At 35.4% G+C, this 14768-nt stretch overlaps 8 protein-coding genes across 8 annotated transcripts; 5 read left to right on the top strand and 3 right to left on the bottom strand.

The window, feature by feature from the left end:
- Positions 1-15: 15 nt before the first annotated feature.
- Positions 16-2747, top strand: RHIMIDRAFT_129780 (uncharacterized protein). The gene is made up of 9 exons (XM_023605528.1): positions 16-954; positions 1014-1089; positions 1140-1206; positions 1257-1312; positions 1361-1504; positions 1556-1725; positions 1778-2183; positions 2239-2408; positions 2459-2747. The coding sequence occupies exons 1-9, from the start codon at positions 453-455 to the stop codon at positions 2602-2604; spliced, it is 1737 nt and encodes a 578-aa protein (XP_023466890.1). The 5' UTR covers positions 16-452; the 3' UTR covers positions 2605-2747.
- A 1257-nt stretch (positions 2748-4004) lies between these two features.
- On the top strand, positions 4005-5612 carry RHIMIDRAFT_251249 (uncharacterized protein; the record flags this gene model as incomplete). Its single annotated transcript, XM_023610812.1, has 10 exons — positions 4005-4177; positions 4229-4467; positions 4521-4607; positions 4663-4734; positions 4785-4913; positions 4968-5114; positions 5163-5283; positions 5335-5386; positions 5439-5510; positions 5565-5612. The coding sequence occupies 10 exons, from the start codon at positions 4005-4007 to the stop codon at positions 5610-5612; spliced, it is 1140 nt and encodes a 379-aa protein (XP_023466889.1).
- Positions 5613-5745: 133 nt separating this feature from the next.
- Positions 5746-6713, top strand: RHIMIDRAFT_129771 (uncharacterized protein). The gene is made up of 3 exons (XM_023605527.1): positions 5746-5984; positions 6039-6124; positions 6173-6713. Exons 1-3 carry the CDS (start codon positions 5894-5896, stop codon positions 6530-6532), a joined length of 537 nt encoding a protein of 178 aa, XP_023466888.1. The 5' UTR covers positions 5746-5893; the 3' UTR covers positions 6533-6713.
- On the bottom strand, positions 6602-7204 carry RHIMIDRAFT_237199 (uncharacterized protein; the record flags this gene model as incomplete). Its single annotated transcript, XM_023608713.1, has 5 exons — positions 6602-6663; positions 6713-6805; positions 6858-6924; positions 6977-7137; positions 7189-7204. The coding sequence occupies 5 exons, from the start codon at positions 7202-7204 to the stop codon at positions 6602-6604; spliced, it is 399 nt and encodes a 132-aa protein (XP_023466887.1).
- A 60-nt stretch (positions 7205-7264) lies between these two features.
- On the top strand, positions 7265-7684 carry RHIMIDRAFT_237198 (uncharacterized protein; the record flags this gene model as incomplete). The annotated part of the gene is made up of 2 exons (XM_023608712.1): positions 7265-7427; positions 7482-7684. The coding sequence occupies 2 exons, from the start codon at positions 7265-7267 to the stop codon at positions 7682-7684; spliced, it is 366 nt and encodes a 121-aa protein (XP_023466886.1).
- Positions 7585-8751, bottom strand: RHIMIDRAFT_129744 (uncharacterized protein). Its single transcript, XM_023605526.1, has 2 exons — positions 8547-8751; positions 7585-8501 (listed from the first exon to the last, which is right to left on the bottom strand). The coding sequence occupies exons 1-2, from the start codon at positions 8658-8660 to the stop codon at positions 7722-7724; spliced, it is 894 nt and encodes a 297-aa protein (XP_023466885.1). The 5' UTR covers positions 8661-8751; the 3' UTR covers positions 7585-7721.
- A 1884-nt stretch (positions 8752-10635) lies between these two features.
- RHIMIDRAFT_237196 (uncharacterized protein) lies at positions 10636-11044 on the bottom strand (the record flags this gene model as incomplete). The annotated part of the gene is made up of 2 exons (XM_023608711.1): positions 10636-10912; positions 10971-11044. 2 exons carry the CDS (start codon positions 11042-11044, stop codon positions 10636-10638), a joined length of 351 nt encoding a protein of 116 aa, XP_023466884.1.
- Positions 11045-12223: 1179 nt separating this feature from the next.
- On the top strand, positions 12224-14758 carry RHIMIDRAFT_129709 (uncharacterized protein). The gene is made up of 10 exons (XM_023605525.1): positions 12224-12328; positions 12384-12411; positions 12478-12556; positions 12615-13015; positions 13068-13547; positions 13597-13901; positions 13958-14134; positions 14186-14322; positions 14374-14527; positions 14578-14758. Exons 1-10 carry the CDS (start codon positions 12247-12249, stop codon positions 14634-14636), a joined length of 1902 nt encoding a protein of 633 aa, XP_023466883.1. The 5' UTR covers positions 12224-12246; the 3' UTR covers positions 14637-14758.
- The last annotated feature ends 10 nt before the right edge of the window (positions 14759-14768 follow it).

Raw genomic sequence — 14768 nt, 5'->3', positions numbered from 1 at the left:
TTTTCCTTTTTATTTCTATATTGAATGATGCAACCAATTAAGAATTCTACAGATTATTTGCGAGACTCACTCACTAATCTATTACATCGTTGGGAGAAAACATACATGGTTGGTTGATTGTAGAGTGACTGAGTAGATCATGAACTCACGTTCCAAGTATGGGTAGAAAAAGCGTAATGACAATGAACAAGTGATGACACACTTCATTCAACTGGTGAACAACATTTATGAGCAAATACAAACAGGGCTCTCGATAGATCTATCAGTGTTTGTACACTTTTTAATCTGATCGTGGACATTCACTCATATATATATATATATATCCTAGTGCTTCTAATGATTTGAAACAGTTTGTAAAAGAGACAACTACAGATATCATCAACAAGTCAGCATCCTTTCATTTTTATGACGCGCAAAAGTTATGTTATCAAACATTATTGCAAGATATAGACATGATGTTTACCTTGAAACTGTCGACTGTTGTATCATTTGCTCATCTATTTGCACCTAATTTTAAGTATCAGGGCAAGGATTTAGAAAGGCGATGTCGTCTGATACTAGACACGGATTTGCCTAAAATAACAGATATTTTTAATCTTGGAAATGAATTTCTTGATAATGCTACTAGAAAAACAATGTTAGATGACGAGCAATTCGATTTAACTCTAAAAGATGTAGAATTATGGACAATTAGGCAGGAAAATAATAAACACGTTGATATCGAACATCTTCAATCAAATATTGAAAGGATTCAGGGGTTATGTAAAAAACTAAACGCGCTATCACTTGCACCAAACTGGATAAGTATTCTAAAGGATATAATGGATGAAAGGCTAAGGGCAAAGGAATGGGAAGAGGAATACAGTCTATCATTGGTCAAAGTTCAGTTGAAATGGTTACATGCAATAGTATTGCCATGGATCTCACACATTATGTCAAGATCGAATAATGAAGGTAACACAGTATATAATTCTCTCCAAGACTATTATTAACGATGTTTGATTTGATATAAGATGTCGACTGGTATGATTTCTTGAGGTTAAAACTAAGAGCAGAGCATGTGTTATATGAGTCAATATATCAATATAGGTATGCTCTCTTTACGTATAATTCTGGCTTAAATACCTACTATTCTCTAGAATTAGAAATATACTTGATACTATTTTGGATATTCCTGAAACAAACGATGCCATCTTGGATTTAAAGGTAGATATTAACATAATCAAACTCTTTCTGTTCTGACAATCCTGTATTAGATCACTGTAGACAAACGAGGTTACTTGGATGACCTGGAAAAGAAACTGCTACAAGAGTGTGCTTGCCCATAATACTATTTGAATTTTACTAATGGCCATCATAGGATAAAAAATCGACTTCTTCAGCTAAGCGTTTCTACTACAAGTATCTTGGAATACTATGCAGCATGTGTACAATGTTTAAGACAGATTGATCCCTCGTGTAAGATATTATTGACAGTAACTGACACAATAAAAAAATACATAAGGCAAGTTTCAGGATAAGCATCTTTTACTAATAACTAAAAACATTATTTTAGGGAATATCGTAAGGACGTGGCACAAGGAGTTGTTACTATCATTAGAAATCCTGAAAATTATGATATTCAGCTACGAGGGAATGATGATGAACCCTACGTGTTTGCAATTGATGAATTAAGTAATGAAAAGGCACAGAAAGAAAAGATACCAGATAGAGAACACATGTTAGGTAAGTTGTCATTCTGTCTTTTTTAGCCTGCAATTAAAACATGGAGAAATAGAAAAATTGGAAAAGTTAAAAGCAAAATCATCGGATATGACAGCACTGTTGATCAGTATGTGCAGATCAGCGAAGGACTTTGTGACAGCATATGGGGATAGATTGGGAGAAATACTGTTGAAGACAAAAGACTATGATACTGAAGAGGAAATACTTCGTTTGGAAATAATAAAGATGAACTTTCCTCCAGATATGTTCATTCGTTGTGATATCATGCTTAAAGATGTGGCAGAAAGTAAGCGAATCGACAAGATGATCCATGAAAACGAAGCCATAGACAGCTCCTTCCGTTCTCTAATTGTATCACGAAAGTACTGGCCAGGTAATAATGATAGTGGCGATAGTGATGAATCTGAAGATAATGATGATATTCACAACATAATGGAATATTGGCCCCATCAAAAAAGGTTCGCTCACCTGTGATTATTCAATATGTATATATTCATATTCATGCAAATCTAGGCTTATGAAGGATTACATGGCAGAATACGGGAGAAAGAAGGCTTCGAGAAGGTTAAAGTTTTTACCTTCATTGGGCACTGTTTCAATAGAGTTAGAGTTTCAATCTGGCAGACAAGAACTTGAGGTTCAACCAGAAGCTGCGGTCATCATTTCACTTTACGAACAAGAAGGTAAATATCACACTTGCTACCATTTCAAATCATCTCATTCTATTTGCTAGGCATAGCATTAACAAAGGATGACATAGCAACTAGATTAGGAATTAAGAAGAAAGTGGTGGTAGAATGTATGAATTTTTGGACGCAAAAGGGTATCTTGGAACTCATGGCGGATGGACGATATCAACTATTGTCAAACTTAAAATGACAGCCAAGTTGATTATAAAAAAAATACCTCCAAAAACATTATTCGTCATATACCACAAATAAACATGCTATTCAACCCAAAGCTTCCTATTTATTTATACGCATAAGCTTGGTGTATGACATCTGATCAAAGATACAGAGCGGGTATCTCTTAATTCACTATTTAATAGTAATTGTTGTCTATTGACCCTTCATAGTTATTCACTTACCAGTACATAAATATCATAGCTTTGACTACAAATAAGGCATTTAGGCGCGCCTCCTTCTGACAAAAACAGAAGAAGACGAACAAAGACAAAAGAAGAAGAGACCTATGCTACAAATGTACATTGGTGTATTGACAACAAAGAAAATTTGATCTTTGCTTTGTTTGCTGGCCATTTTGGTCTTCCGGATATGCGATTTGCTCCATAATTGCTATACGCGAAACTTGGCAGAGTGCTTGAAGGAGACAGCCCTTGAAGAAAACTTTGCCAGGATCCTTTATATGTTTACAGAATCTTTTCGAAGGTGGCTAGGATATTTATGAAGTACGACGTAGTATCTTATATTGCAATAAAGCAAATGTCTCTACGGAAAACTCAAGAGATGGGCAAGTAGAGCCAAAAAAGAAGAAAATTTATACTATAAGTCTATTAAAATATACACTCCCCTTTTTGGCTACATATGGTTACAATTGCCTGTAAGACTGTGACAACAGTCATGCACATCCGATCATCGCTACTCAGGTGTAACGCGGAATGACTTGACCACTTGAGCTCTTGGCTTGTCTTTTCTAGAGTTACATAGAAAGTGAAAAAGGATTTTTTTATTGGAGTAATGATTATGATTCAATAAACTGAACAGCAATGGAAAGTGTCACTAATTTGTATACGCGCGTACGCAGATCATTATTCAAGGTCATGATAACAAAGCTAGCCTGAAAAAAAGATTATAAAGATTTATTGCATTTTTTGGCCCCTTGGGAAAATAAAGAATAACTCTTATCCTTTACATTTAATAATAGAATTGACATGAACTTACAATCTTGCTCCAACGTCAATTAATTATCAATGAAACCTCGATATGCTTTAATTTCATCTACAATACAGAGCAATGCAGAAACACACCTACAATTAGGCACACACACGAAAGAAAGGATAAAAGTAGCTTAAAAAGACAAGAGGTCACATTGATGCGAGAATATCAGGTGCATGAAGAGGAAGAAGCTGTCAATGGGTAAAATACACGACAATAGCACAAAAAGGTAATGGCAATCTTTTCCTTTGAGAAATACACGAGTAACATTAAGCAAGGAAGTCTCTCTGTACAATCTGTATTACTCGGCTTCTAGTATAAATATATAAAAGGTAAAGCAGATCTTATGAAAAACTTATCTCGTTGTAAGAAACCAACAACACAATGGTCTTATTCAAGCTCATATCCTTGATCTCAATTGCTGCTCTAAGCGTGAATGCTATCGATGTCGCGTCTATTTCTGAATGCCCAAAGCTGGCTCCTAGGAATGGCACAGCAAAGGACATTACTGATCTTCGTGTTGATGATATCCAAATCGTTGCCGCATTAGGCGATAGGTACAGTAAAAAGAGTATTGAAATGGAATATTGACCTTTTTGTACTTATAGTATCATGGCTGGATTTGGCATGATGGGTATCAACAATGGTGATGGAGGTACTGGAATCTTAAACTTTAGTTCAGTGATGGAGTTCCGTGGCAACAGCTATGGTATTGGTGGTGATAGTGGGGCCATCACTTTGGCAAACTTTATAAAGAACTACAATCCAAAAGTACAAGGCGCATCTACCTTGAGTCACCTTGCCTCGTTGTGCTATGGAGCCTTGTGCTCCCCACCGTTATCTATGTGTAAGTTCTTTCTTTTTTCACAGAATTTACTACATTTCTAATACTTTTGTTAGATCGACCACTAAGAGATAATTTAAATGCTGCTCAAAGTGGCGCAATGGCAGTAAACCTTGATTATGAACTTGATTATCTTATCCCTCGTAAGTTAAAGCTAGCATTTCATGTAGGCTATTGTAATAAACTATGGTCAATTAGGTATCAAGTCTCAATTTCTCTTATCTGATGGATATAACACTGCATGGAAGATGATTACGATTCAAATAGGCAGTAAGCTAGTCTCATATATAAATGAACATTTTTACTGACTGCTGTGAAAGGTAATGATCAATGTGCTTCCTGCAACAGCTCAATGGCACAATACGTCACTCCAGAAGCCTACGGCAAATATGTGGACGCTGCCATTCAAAGAATTCAAAAGGAGGTTCCTAGAACCGTAGTGAATTTGCGTAAGATACTACATTTTTATCCAGAGCCTTAAGCTCTGACCTATGTCTTTCTAGTTGGAACGTTTAAGGTTTCAGGTGTCTTTCCTCTAACTGCTGGCCAGACTCAGTATTGTAAACCCAATGGCATATTAGAAAATAAACTTGAATGTGGTTGCTCCAGTTCTGCTGATAACTTGGCAAGTATGGATGCTGTCTCTGATGGTAAGGATAACAATCAAAAAGTGATTAGCTCCTGACTGCTGTGAATAGGATACAATCAGCAATTACAGGCAATCGCTGCAAAATACCCAGGAAAACCTGGAGGAACATTTGCGGTTATGTACACTCCTGCTCCAATTGATCTATCTTCTTTCCCAGTTGATGCTCTTAGGTAATAACAAGTGTCATTCTTTGTATATTTTATCTAATATATTCTTTATAGCAACCTCGATTGTTTCCATCCTAGTTTGAAAGGCCATCAATGGATAGCCAAGGTAAAATTGGTTTACTTACTATATAAATATCTCAATTTACACTTTTTCATAGACTTTTTGGAATCAACTATTCCTCAAGAATTCTCAGAAGCCTTCCATCATCAAATTTGAAGAAGGTCTGAAGGTAAGAAAAGGATCTTTTTTTAATAAACGTGCCATTCTAATATGACTTTTCTAGATTCATTGTCCTGCTGATGGTGATAGGCTGCCAACTGTCTCTTCCTAGCTGATTATAATAAATATACTCATAAAGAGCTGCATAACAACGAAAAGACATTGTGTCTTGTGTGACAATAAGAGAAAGGGAACTAAAACTTTTTTTTTATTTAATGAAAACTTTTTGTTTTTATATTCTTGATGAACTCTTTCAGCTCCTTTCTCAACTTTAAACGATCTCCAACTGAAAGAGACCATCATAAATCAGACAGCTATACCAACCAAGCTGATAATGCCATTACCATTTCATTTGAAGACACTTACTATGATGTTGACTTTGGTCAGCTGTCCATGAATCAACTTACAGTAGCTGATTTAAAAGAAAGATGTAAAAGAATTACGGGAGTACCTTTAGCAACCATGAATCTCAAGGTTTCAGGAGGTAGGTTCTACAATATCTTTTCTCCTCCCTTTTCAAGTAACCAATTAGGATAAGCAAATATAAAGGATGATACAGCCACTTTACCATCTGTTGGTATCTATAGAGGTTCTGTTGTCTATGTTTTTGGAGAAAAGACAAATGTAAGCAGTGATTGAAGGGGATGACTTATAAGCTGACTTTGATTATAGATGGAACAAACAAAACTGACAGTGTCTGGAAATCCTGAAGAAGTTGGATATATGACAAGAGTATCAAAGATTATGGAAAAAGTGAATAGTTCTAAAAACAAGATTGAAGAGTTTGATATGATGGTTATCTGTATCCTACAAAATGTTGATAGTGGAGAACAAAAAAGAAAAGAAGCAGAGACATTGGGCATTTATCTATACGAGATATTAATGCAGGCATTAATTGCACTCGATGGTGTGAATTGCCCTTTTGAATTTCAGACAGCAAGAGCAAATAGGAAGAAGGGAGTAAAAGAGTGTCAAGAGTTGATGGATAGAATAGAGAAATCAAGAGAAGCCTTGAAAGCATACTATAACTAGAATAAATCCATCCCCTTTTGTTGTCAAAGACGCGTTTAAAGCCAGAGTCGGATTTATAGAATTCACACTTTATTTTCCACCGACACAAATGACAACACCTATAATGACTAAACCCATGCCTAGCCATGCATCTATGAATGAAGGATTGAGTAAATGAGTTTAAATAAAGACAAGCTTTACCTCTTCCACCAATAGACTCACCCAAGAGTAAGCCCGTCATTAGAGAAAATATGAATGTAAGCGAATTGGTAATGGGAACAGCCAGCGACATGTCTATTTTTGTTTAAATCAGTTCTTTTATTATTATTACTATCATCATATTTACCTGATTTTCCAAGGGTATAATAATAGACTATGGACCCACTCAAGTTGATTACTAATGGAACTAGATACTATTCATAGATGAGCATTTATGATGAATGATATTTCTATGTTACTCTTTACCTGCCATTTTGTCAATAGATATTTTATTTCAGCAAACCACTTTTGTAATCCACCTAGAGGGTATCGCTCAGAAACCTTTTCAAGCCCTGCACTTCCCTTTTTAATCAAAGGATTTGTTGATCCCCAACAAATAGCTACGAGGATGAACCCAAAGAGTTGGCCTTGTCATATAATTATTATTATGATTATTATCACTACTGGGTCGCACTTACGAATAGAATCGGACATCATCAGAAAAAAAAAGAGAGAGAGAGAAAATAAATACAAATTATTTCTTCCGCTTCAACCATGAATGAGGATACAGCTTTATTACGAGAAAGCACCAAAAGCGACTGTAAAACAATGCTCAAGAAAGCGTTTATTTGGTTTTGGAGAATTTGTATATTTGCTATAACAGGTTCTTCAAGTGTTCATGTCACTTCTGCACTTTTACATTGGCTTCATTTCCCAAGTAAGTGTACGCATAAATGAATAGAATAGACGGAGTTTACAAAGAGAAATGTAGAAAACACATGGTATTACTATGTGGTATTTATCTTGGTAGAGACCGTAGTCTACACCATCATGCTCGTCTCTATTGGCACTATTCTCTTTCAATGGCGATACTTTTGTACAATAGCCTTTAGATTGTGGGCATGGCTAATGCCTAAACGATGGAAAACTTGGTGTGCAAGACGCCTTGATAACTCACCAGCAACACTTTTGTAATTATTACTTTTTATTATAAAAAACAGGGAGGGATATTTTACCTATAAGGTAAATAAGCAAGTTGAAGACAGGCTACTTGGCTGACAGTATAATCCAAGGCATAATAACATAACTTTTGAAAGGGTAAAACAAGAACAGGCAATTGACCTCGACAGAGATGAGAATCGAATATGTATAGAGCATCCATATTCTTTGAATGGAAGTGGCGTGTAATCTTTTGTTGATTTTTGGGATCAAATCGGATCCAGTATACTACACCTCCTGCACTGGGTGCACGAAATACCCAGACACCTCCTCTATGAACTGAGAATGGTGATGATGACGGTGACGATGATAATAAGGGTGACATTGATGTAAGAGGGGATAGCGTGGGTGTTGGTATATTGCTACTACTATTACTACTACTTGCACTGCTATTGATACTGTTACCATCGTTGCTTTTATTATTACTATCAGGAATTATGTGTGTACTACGATTGGTTTCATAATTATGAATTATATCTTGTTTTGCCTTTTTAAACAAGAGGGAGAAAGGCCACCGTTTCTTTTTTTCTTTATCTGTGACAAGCGTGACAGGACTTTCATTACTATTATTATTCGTTGGATTCAAAAATTCTTGTTCTATTGATGTCAGCTCTTCGTCCTGTTCATTATCTGTCGGCGTATAAACAATTTTAGTAATTTTACTATTGATGATCGCATTTTTTGCTGCAAGTAACTCGAGTTCATTCATGGGTTCACCATCCAGATGCTCATTGCATGATGGGTCAATTTCTTGCATTTCATCCATCAAATCTTTTGATACTATGTCATAACCCTTTATAATAGATTAGAATAGATCAACATGACATATCTTACTTACATAGCCTGTCCCTGTTGATAATGACTTTTTAAGTGGTGGTCTTGATTCATTCTTGTCTTGATAATAATCATAATGATAAGGATAATAATAATAATTTGAATATGAGGATGCCATCTTTAATAAAGAGAGAAAAAGAAAAAAAGAGAAAAAAGGAACCCAAATTGACAACAAAATTTATTGTGATTTTTATTTTATTTGGTTATGCAGCATAGATCCCTTTTTTTTTGATAAAGTTTAATCTATTTGAAACACAGAATCGAACTGTATCTTTGTCTTATTGGCACAAGCACCACAAAGAAAATATCCAAATTAGAGAATGACAAAGTATCCAAGACTCATTGTTGAGACAGTCAATGAAGCTGTATGTCCTTCATTTGAGATAATCACCGTAACATTAAGTTAGAACGAGGCAGGTTAGTTATTTATTATATAGATAGCTACCTCAATGTTAATTCTAAATATATACAGTGTTTTGCGTTTGAAAATAAAAAGCTAGTCATGTCATTTGGATTTTATCATAAACTACAAGAAGAGCAAACTCCTACAAGCACATTGCCAAGATTTCCTCGGCTTCTTATTCCATACGCAGACGAAGATCGCTGCACCAAAGAAGAAACTGCACACACAATGGGAAATTTTGGAGGAGTTTGGACTAATTTTTAAATAGGCCTTATATCAAGTCCTTTTCTTAGGCCTATATATTTTAATGGGTTGCTGCTATTGGTTAAAAATTTATTTGCAGTTAACATATGATTTGCCAGTTTTAGTAACGGTACTCTCGTTTTATTGGATAATATTCGTCCTCACTCTCGTTTACCACTTGCATGTAAAAACGAAAATACTTTAATGTTATTGGCTTATATTCATACGAGATATACTTCTTTACGGTGGTTTATCCATACCAGATATACTTCTTTACAGTAGCGTATTACAAGCGACTGCATACTTTTGATTCAAATAGGGTTTTATTTTATATTATAAATATTAGGGAGCAATGAAAAGCAAAGGCATGCAAAAGAAAGGACAATAAAAATAAGAAGGGAGCAAAAGGGCAGTGTTTGCAACTACTCACTTTGTTATTCATCATGTTCTTCTTCGGACTCTTTCATCCTTTTACGCTTCTATACACTGTTGGGAATTACTACAAACAAGTTAAATGCCAATTACTGTATTATACGTTATGGTTTTTTATGTGTACCTTTATTACCAAGCACGTGGGTTGGTCTACCACTTGCTGTATATAAACGGCTTGCATCAAAGTCAAGCCCACCTTCTTCTTCGTTGTCAGCCGAACTAGGTACTTACGCTATCGGATCAAAAACTAAAAAACTAGATCCATTAACTTGCCTTGAAACATCTGTAACAACAGTGTTTTCTGTAGACAAAAATAAATAAATTCAAATGAAAGCGTTATTAACAATACCTTGACTAAATGACTTAGCTTTCTTTTTTTCTGACCTTGCCTTGGTTGTCCAATAATACTACTGCTTTGTGATGAGTTGAAGAAAAAGAGCAAAAGAGTAACTCAAGCTAGTCTTTTTAATATCGCTGCTAATATCCTGTTTACCTTTACTTGTTTTTAGAAAGTAGACCTTGTAAACAGCACTACTTACATACCTTCTTAAAAGTTGCCTTCTATGCTCATAGAAACATACTTCCTCTTTTCGAGTTGGTCATGTTGCAACTATGCATTGACTTTCATTCACTACCATTGTTTCTTTATAAAGATAAAGTTGTCACTTTATTCAAGATGGCTATTAACAACTATTTTAAAGTAGATATTAAGTGATTCGAAGGATAAAGGCAAGTAGAAAAAAGACAAAATATTGTCCTTATTGCTTATTTGGAGGCGAATAAGTGTTCTTTTTGCGGGTATCTTATTCTCAATAAAATTGAGCGAGAGTGTACTACAATGAGCAGTGCCTTGGTTGTTTTGAGATTTGATACAATTGTCTTTATAACTTCTCTGAAGGTTATGCAACACTTGAACTTGACTTAAATAATGTAACAGCTACTCTTTTTCTGCAGAGGCCGTCAGTGTACAACTTTGGGAAAAGATTTGACATTAGATAAAAGGCAATATTGCGATCTAAATTCCTATCAACTGTTCTTTGGGGATACTTAGACGGAATACTTTACCTATGGCTTGGAAACCAAGCATCCCCTTTAATCCTTTGTTACATAGCTCGTCTTTTGTAAAGACTGCTATTCTATACAAGTCTTTCTTTAAAGCGTGCTTGACAGCTTTATCTTGCTTAACCTTCCCAATCACGCTTTTATATTGCTCTCCGTCAGCATTATAAATACCAACTGCGTAGCCGGGTTGACGGCTTGTTGCTGGTCCACTGCTATAAGCTTTATCCAATCTACTTCAGTGTATATGGACATATCAGTGGCATGTACACTTTTGATTATTTTACTTACGAATGAGGTACTGCCATTGGATCATCAGAAGAGAAGAGTGCTTTACACAGCATATCTACACAATACATTTGCATAATATGTAATATAAGCAATTCAATTTGCACAGCAAACAGCAAATCTATCATATTTACCTTATAAACAGTCCATCTTGTAAAAAATTACTTGAAGAAAGAAAAGAATAAAAAACTGACCACAAAATGCGTTATTCTTATAGATGCGCCATGCCCAATCCTCGTTGGCCGTAATAAGCTCATGTAATAACTTTGTCTTCTTATAAAATGAATAACGAATCCTCTCTCAACATAATAAAGAAACTATTACAGACCCATCTACACATGCTTTTCTTATACTTCAGTGTTGTACATAATGTTGTGTGGGCGTGGTTTGCCTAGTGCAAATTGAATTGCTTACGCCACTAATTGTGAAAATGCTGTGCAGATGTGCTGTGCAAATATCAAAACCCAAAATTTCCCGTAGTGCTGGAAACTATATATTTGTGTATTAAGCCCAAAAAACGAACAAGAAGCTCAGTAGCATAAACTAATCACCCGCAGTAATAATTACAAACGTATATAAAGAGTGTAACTATCATTTTTAATGCTCTCATTCTTCCAAAAAGAAACATAGAGTCCCATTGTACTTTATGCCCATTACAACTACAACTACAACAAATGACACACAATCCGTAGAAATACCAGTAACAGTGGACAGGGAAAAACTAGCGGTATAGTCAAGATACACAGATTTTGAAACAAGAACAAAAAAGCCTGTCAATAAATCACATCTTCTATCGTCTCCTCGGAGACATAGCTATTTTTGCAGCAACCTTTTTGAAATATTTGCCAGTGATACAATTTCTAGAGTATACACATCTCGCAAAATAAGCTCCATAGAGTAATAAAAGATAGATGCTTTTAATTACTAAGCTTGATATCATAGTATCCAAGCTTGCCGAGCAAAACCCTTGTTCTTGACAGCATAACAACGACGAGCTCACAGTGGGTTAGACAAGGCTACTCATGACTTTTAAAGATCAATGTGAATTAGCATAAAATTGACCCACAACACAAACAATGTATCTTGCTGCTTTCTTAACTCGTCTTTTATGCATTTTTACGATTCCTGTTGCTAAGAGAAAGCTGTGTTATGAATGGGTTTGACAAGAGTTGCAGTAAAGGTAATATTCTACTCCGCTCAAAGCAAATACAATCTATAGAATCAGAATGAAAGTGACTTTCTGTTCTTTTTCTCTTGTTTTTCTTCTTACATTATAGAGATGCAGCCTGTTACCTCTCGCCCAGCCTCGGAACACAATGTAGACTCTCGTGATAAAAAGCGTCAAAAGAGAAATAGAGCCTGTAAGTAAGAAAGAAAACGTTGACATGGCAAAAGTAGCTTATTCCATTTTTTTAGGTGATTTATGTAGACGAAAAAAGACGAGGTATTATTAGTAAGAAGGATAACTTCGGAATTTATGTGTATAAAAGAGTTAATTGCAAAACAAAAGGTGTGATCATGATCCAGCATATCCAAATATCGCATGCAGTTCATGTAGAAACTATGAAAAGGAATGCACATTTTCAGAAGTAATATCAAACTATAATGATATATAGTAGCAATAACCTTTCAACATATATACATTAGCCAACGAAAAAAAGAGGACCATCTAAAGGTTATGTGGAAGGATTAGAGGGTCGATTGAAGCGAGTAGAGGAGTTGCTGGTCAATATGTTGCAGGATATGCCTCCTAATGAAATTGCTGATGTTACTGCAGAACTTGAGAAAGACTCGGATGCGTATAAGAAATCATCAGAAGAGAATAAAGATGCCTATTTTTTTGCAGGCAGCTCATCTGGCTATTATTTATTGAGCAGATTGTTTCCCCAAGATCAATCCCATCCATTGAACCAGATGTTTCCCAAACCTATCAATAATAATGACGATTTGATCATCAAACGACCATCGGAGCTAAGGCCATCGTCATCAGGAAATAACCAGGACTGGAAACTGCCGCCAAAGGGTCTCATGGATTATTTGCTAAATGTGTAAATCAAAAACACAAAATATGAACTCTTGACTCTAACCATCTATTTAAAGTTATTTTGAAAGAGTGAACAAATTCCTGCCTATTCTTGACAAGGATGAATTCTACAAACTCTACGAGAGAGAAGGATCACAGTCATCTCAAGTCATACCAATCGCCTTGACCACCTGTTGTAAAGTTATAAAGATGCTGGATAAAAACCATCCTATTTTTGCAGAGTATGGTGTAGAAAAGGAAGCGTTAAAAAAAGATCTCACTTTTCAACTGCATTTGCACCATCTGCCCGACTTTTTAGAACCAAAATTACAATCAATTCAGCTATTACTGCTGAATGCAGCACATAGCGAATCATGGTTGACACAGGGCGAGGCTTGGCTATCGGTAAGTATAGCTATTAAAATGGCCCAAGACTTGGGGTTACATCGAGCCAGTTTCCAACCTCAGGGACTGTCCAAAACCGAACTGGAAGCGCGGAAAAGACTTTGGTGGTCTGCATACATCCTTGATCGATATGTGTGTGCTGCTGTTGCTAGGTAACCTTGTTTTATCATTACTTTTCAAGTTTACTCATAAACAAACAAGACCCTTGACAATATCAGATGCAGACTGTGACATTGATTATCCTGAAAGCCCAGATCATTTTCATTATTTCGCCAAGTTATCAAGCATTCATGGAGAGTCTATTAGGACACTTCGTTCACCAAAAATACAAGTTTTACCAGATAAAAGTCAAAGAATCGAGAATATTTGTAAATTCATACAGCAAAAGTTGGTCGAATGGGAAAACAATTTACCATCTCATTTGCAAATTTCGGATAAAGAATTTGACCAGATTTCCCAGCCAGATAGTATTAATCCAGCACTGAAGGAAAAGCTGGAGAATGGAGGTAAATACAGGAAGAAAGAAAGAGAGAGGAAAGATCCATTGACGGGATTTCATTAGCGGGACAGCTTTATTTTGCTTACACTGCCGTTCACTTATCGGTCAATAAGTATTTATTTTCCACAAACATTGATCAATCAAATGTTGCCTCTGTGTGTCAGGAACTTATTAGAAAGGCATTTTATACCTTGTCTTACATCAATGTTGAACTTTTGCTATCCTTTTGGTGTTTCTCAAGTAAACAAAATAAAAACAAAAATTAGGAATATGAACTAACAAATAATATAGGTTATTTTCTAACAGAGATGCTTACAATTATATTCATCAATTGCAAAAACCCTGACCCAGCGATTGCGTCAGAGGCTAAATACTATAATGAGAAATTGAAAAGCTTTTATCGACACCTTGAAGAGACACTTGAGCAAGTAAGTCAATATAAAAACAGCGCCATGTTATCAATTCTAAACGTAATCCAGCCCTCTTTAGTGCCATATATTGACTTAATATTCAAACTCGGCAGCGGGAGTTTAGAAGATAAAGAGAAAGATAATAATAGCCAGGGCACTCTAGGCGATGAATTCCTACATCAGACTTCCTTAATAAATAATATTAACGGATTAGAATGGAGTGGTAATATAGTCTTGATAGATAATCATTCCTTACTGATACTTGTATCATAGAAATAGCAAAACTATTGTTTGAAATCGACCAAGGCTCAGATGGGACAAAGTTTATGTAAGCAATCAGGAAAACATTGAATCCCCGTTTATTACATAATCAACATTACTTTCCATAAATGAATTTGTAACACAATTATTTTTCATCATATAAAAAAGAACTGTAACTAGCAGATTTTTATTTTTCATTCGTT

This window comes from Rhizopus microsporus (assembly GCF_002708625.1).
Source record: "Rhizopus microsporus ATCC 52813 unplaced genomic scaffold scaffold_7, whole genome shotgun sequence".
In the NCBI taxonomy this organism is placed as follows: Eukaryota; Fungi; Mucoromycota; class Mucoromycetes; order Mucorales; family Rhizopodaceae; genus Rhizopus; species Rhizopus microsporus.
The sequence above is the reverse complement of the archived record's forward strand: the minus strand, read 5'-3'. Positions and strand labels throughout refer to the sequence as shown.